Source organism: Pseudomyrmex gracilis, unplaced genomic scaffold (assembly GCF_002006095.1).
Source record: "Pseudomyrmex gracilis isolate BER0280 unplaced genomic scaffold, ASM200609v1 scaffold_497, whole genome shotgun sequence".
In the NCBI taxonomy this organism is placed as follows: Eukaryota; Metazoa; Arthropoda; class Insecta; order Hymenoptera; family Formicidae; genus Pseudomyrmex; species Pseudomyrmex gracilis.
In genome coordinates, this window is record NW_018021081.1 from 14,223 (window position 1) to 19,139 (window position 4,917).

General features: G+C 29.7%; 1 protein-coding gene across 1 annotated transcript in view; it reads right to left on the bottom strand.

Annotated features, from left to right (window-relative positions):
• Positions 1 to 3,329: 3,329 nt before the first annotated feature.
• LOC109860875 (CDK5 and ABL1 enzyme substrate 1-like) overlaps positions 3,330 to 4,917 on the bottom strand; it is a 55,254-nt gene continuing 53,666 nt past the window's right edge. Inside the window, exons 2-5 of the mRNA XM_020440272.1 lie at positions 4,682 to 4,788; positions 4,491 to 4,597; positions 4,193 to 4,397; positions 3,330 to 4,122 (exon numbers count right to left, since the gene is read on the bottom strand). Of these exons, the coding sequence (XP_020295861.1) occupies positions 3,982 to 4,122; positions 4,193 to 4,397; positions 4,491 to 4,597; positions 4,682 to 4,684 (456 nt within the window). The 5' untranslated portion in view covers positions 4,685 to 4,788 and the 3' untranslated portion in view covers positions 3,330 to 3,981. The remainder of the gene's footprint in view (positions 4,123 to 4,192; positions 4,398 to 4,490; positions 4,598 to 4,681; positions 4,789 to 4,917) is intronic.

The window sequence follows — 4,917 nt, forward strand, 5'->3', positions numbered from 1 at the left end:
ATGCGTTATGCAAAAATCTGTGCTTCGGCCTTTAGTCGTATAACTATCATAACACGAACAGTTACAAGTAATCACGAGTACTTCCGACTAATCTCGACGAAGTTATCCGAGTGTATAAAAGTACCGTCTCAAGTGGGTCAGATATAGATATAATATAGTTACAAGTACTGATATGATTCGATATCACTTTCTTTCAATACTTACTTGGATCGAAAAAAAAGGTATCGATACTAATTTTACTCGTATCGAATGAAAAGTATCGAGTAAGTACTCGTATATTTACTTGAATCGAATCAACCCTAATAGTATTAGAAGTATGCAAAACTTTTAAATTGCTTATATATAGATTGCTTATAGATATCGAGCGTGTCTTTTAATTCATAAATAATTAATCACATTAAGAGCAATCTGCAAATCGATATTGCTTTTATGGATAAATTAAAAAACTCGCTCGTGATTATAAGTTATTTAAATAAAGACATGTAATGTATTTTTCTTTTGTTATGTCAATGTTGATCAATCTGCATAAAAGTAACGCATTATGTCATGTCCAGTCATATTTATTGATATTGTAATGCTATTATTTTATTTTTACATCATTTTTGTGTTCCTAGATATGAGCTGTAAGAACACATACAAAAAAATATAAGTAATAATATTTAACTGACCACTCATCGTCATAATTGTTATCTAACAGATTAAGAGCAAACTATTATTTTTCAAGCGGTATTTATCTTTCGCTTAAAAAGTAATCGATAATGCCAGAAAATATTCTAATTAAAAATATTGTATCATCCGTAAAATAAGAATAAAAGTGTCTTAAAACTGTAGTGATAAAAAGTGATGGAAACTTTTGCATATCTCTATTAGATATATTTTATAGAGTAACTCAAAGTATTCCATAAATTTTTTTCTTTTTTTCTTATTTTATAAAACAATGCAACAGTCCATAATGTAGATCCATAAATTATATAACTCACAAGGGGAGCACCAGAAGTGGTTATCGTGAAATTCGATGCCAATTTTTTTGGTGGTTCTATAGGTCAAAAAAGTTGTTCCGTGTTCGGCTGTTTGTTCCAACCTTAGTTTTTAAGTTTTTAATTTTGAAAAAACACGGCTTTCTTAGGTGCACCGGAAAAGTCGTTCCGTTAAGTCTATTTATAAGCAGCTTCGAGTGATTCAATGAGTTAGGTGCTTGCATTGTAATTCGAGGCATGCGGGTTCTAATCCTGCAATCAATAACTTTTTTTTTTTTTCTTCTTGTTGAATGTATTTTACATTGTTATATATGTTTTTGCATTTTATTTAATGTGTATTTAAAATTATATGTAAGAAATATATAATATAAAGTTTTGAATATATCGGAGAGGAACAAGACAAATTAAAATCTTATTGCAGATGTTGTTACAGACAGTTATTTATTCAGTATTTGATTTATTTGACGTACAGTGTTGAGAGTGATACATATCATAAAAGCACGGAAAACAGTGAAATTTTCTGCAATTGGAACATTGTATAAACGATGCCATGCCACATGAACATTTATTTTTCCGAATGTCTGATAGAAAACAAATCTAATTTACATTAGAAAATACAGGTCTTTCCGAAGTCAATTTTGAAGCGTACCATGCAAATCGAATCATGTTATTGAAAAGGTTTGATGACAATTGTGAATGTATTATAACAAATGAATCTTATTTTTTTAATTTGTATTTAAAATTCAACACATTAGAATAGTGTTTGAGAAATATATCTTTAAGAATTTTCAGTGAAGAAATATTTACAGTCCTGTGTAGGTCAGGTATCTGTTTAGAATCTGTCTCTATAAAAACGACCGTTATTCTGTCAGAGCGGGAGGGGAGAAATTCCATAGAAGATTTTAGGGAAAGGACGTTGCACATGTTTTGCAACAAAACCGTCAACTGATACATTCACAATTGTCATCAAACCTTTTCAATAACATGATTCGATTTGCATAGCACGCTTCAAAATTGACTTCGGAAAAACCTGTATTTTCTAATGTAAATCAGATTTGTTTTCCACCAGACATTCGGAAAAATAAATGTTCATGTGGCATGGCGTCGTTTATACAATGTTCCAATTGCAGAAAATTTCAATGTTTTCCGTGNTAAGCAGCTTCGAGTGATTCAATGAGTTAGGTGCTTGCATTGTAATTCGAGGCATGCGGGTTCTAATCCTGCAATCAATAACTTTTTTTTTTTTTCTTCTTGTTGAATGTATTTTACATTGTTATATATGTTTTTGCATTTTATTTAATGTGTATTTAAAATTATATGTAAGAAATATATAATATAAAGTTTTGAATATATCGGAGAGGAACAAGACAAATTAAAATCTTATTGCAGATGTTGTTACAGACAGTTATTTATTCAGTATTTGATTTATTTGACGTACAGTGTTGAGAGTGATACATATCATAAAAGCACGGAAAACAGTGAAATTTTCTGCAATTGGAACATTGTATAAACGATGCCATGCCACATGAACATTTATTTTTCCGAATGTCTGATAGAAAACAAATCTAATTTACATTAGAAAATACAGGTCTTTCCGAAGTCAATTTTGAAGCGTACCATGCAAATCGAATCATGTTATTGAAAAGGTTTGATGACAATTGTGAATGTATTATAACAAATGAATCTTATTTTTTTAATTTGTATTTAAAATTCAACACATTAGAATAGTGTTTGAGAAATATATCTTTAAGAATTTTCAGTGAAGAAATATTTACAGTCCTGTGTAGGTCAGGTATCTGTTTAGAATCTGTCTCTATAAAAACGACCGTTATTCTGTCAGAGCGGGAGGGGAGAAATTCCATAGAAGATTTTAGGGAAAGGACGTTGCACATGTTTTGCAACAAAACCGTCAACTGATACATTCACAATTGTCATCAAACCTTTTCAATAACATGATTCGATTTGCATAGCACGCTTCAAAATTGACTTCGGAAAAACCTGTATTTTCTAATGTAAATCAGATTTGTTTTCCACCAGACATTCGGAAAAATAAATGTTCATGTGGCATGGCGTCGTTTATACAATGTTCCAATTGCAGAAAATTTCAATGTTTTCCGTGCTTTTATGATATGTATCACTCTCAACACTGTACGTCAAATAAATCAAATACTGAATAAATAACTGTCTGTAACAACATCTGCAATAAGATTTTAATTTGTCTTGTTCCTCTCCGATATATTCAAAACTTTATATTATATATTTCTTACATATAATTTTAAATACACATTAAATAAAATGCAAAAACATATATAACAATGTAAAATACATTCAACAAGAACAAAAAAAAAAAAAAGTTATTGATTGCAGGATTAGAACCCGCATGCCTCGAATTACAATGCAAGCACCTAACTCATTGAATCACTCGAAGCTGCTTATAAATAGACTTAACGGAACGACTTTTCCGGTGCACCTAAGAAAGCCGTGTTTTTTCAAAATTAAAAACTTAAAAACTAAGGTTGGAACAAACAGCCGAACACGGAACAACTTTTTTGACCTATAGAACTACCAAAAAAATTGGCATCGAATTTCACGATAACCACTTCTGGTGCTCCCCTTGTCAGGTTTTAGCATAAACTTTTAATTTAACTTCTAATATTAAAATAAGCAATAAAAAATAGTTCAAATAACAAAATATTTACGAGGTGCTGCAATAACTATATATTGGTAACTTCCAGAAAAATTATTAATTAAGATAAAGAGTTTATAGTCGTAATTTCAAGCGTAATTATTCCAGATAGCACATCACATCAAAGTATTGTTGTATATGTAGACAAACTAGATAAAAATAATAAAAAGAAATAATTTCTATATATAATACAATCCTTTGAACTATATCGCGATATGGCTTTCACATATTTAAGATTACATTTATTATAGATATGCTTTACTCTGACATTTCCTCGCGAAGTCTCGAGACTACGTGAAAGAAAGATACAAAGGAATGTCAGGATTCATAAATCAGTCGCTGATAATGCGGAAATATTTCCCAGGTTGGCAAATGTAAACCAAATTCTAAAGCTACTAGCACAGCAAACTCAGATGTAATTAGATCTTTGCGATTTAAACGGAATACACCTTCAATTCTCTGCAAATAAAATACTGACCATAGTTATATTGCATAAAAAATGCTACACTACGTGTTATTAACAAAATACCTCAATGAGCGACTTAAGAATATCACCCTTCACATCATTCAATTTTGCTGCAAGAAGTAAACAAGCGCCAGCACACAACTTCCGTGTTTGCTTTGTCACAATGTTTCGAAGGATTAGTTTTTCAAAGTATACGTAGGCCATTGCAACAGTAAGTAAATCAATGCCATATTCTAGCTTTGCTATTTTTCTCATCTCTCGCTTTAAGCTGGAAAACAAGAATATAATTCATGAAAACAATAAGGCAAAAATCAAGAAAATACTAATAATAATTTATAATGTATGTATAAATTGTACTAACCTACGAAGTTTACTAAGAGTAAGTTGAATATGAGGAAACTTTTCTTTGAATTTGTCATTTAGTTCTTTTTTCAAATCAGAAGGTCTTACATAATCAATAACAGATGCCTGCATAAAGTATATCAATGAAAATTTGTATATAAAATTATTAAATACACAAATATTTTGCAAATATGTATGTAAAACATGTACCATATAAGATGTAAACGTCAATAGCGTTCTGTGTTTTCCAGCAATAAGTTCTGGGTCGTCTAGTAAATTTGGATTATATTGAGCAGATTGATCATCCCATTCATAAACTGTAATAATTTATAAAATAATTAAATAATACACTTAGACTATTAGCATCAATATAAAACAATTTCTTCAAAAAACCATTTTAAGATATATAAAACATTATATATATATATATATATATATATATATAT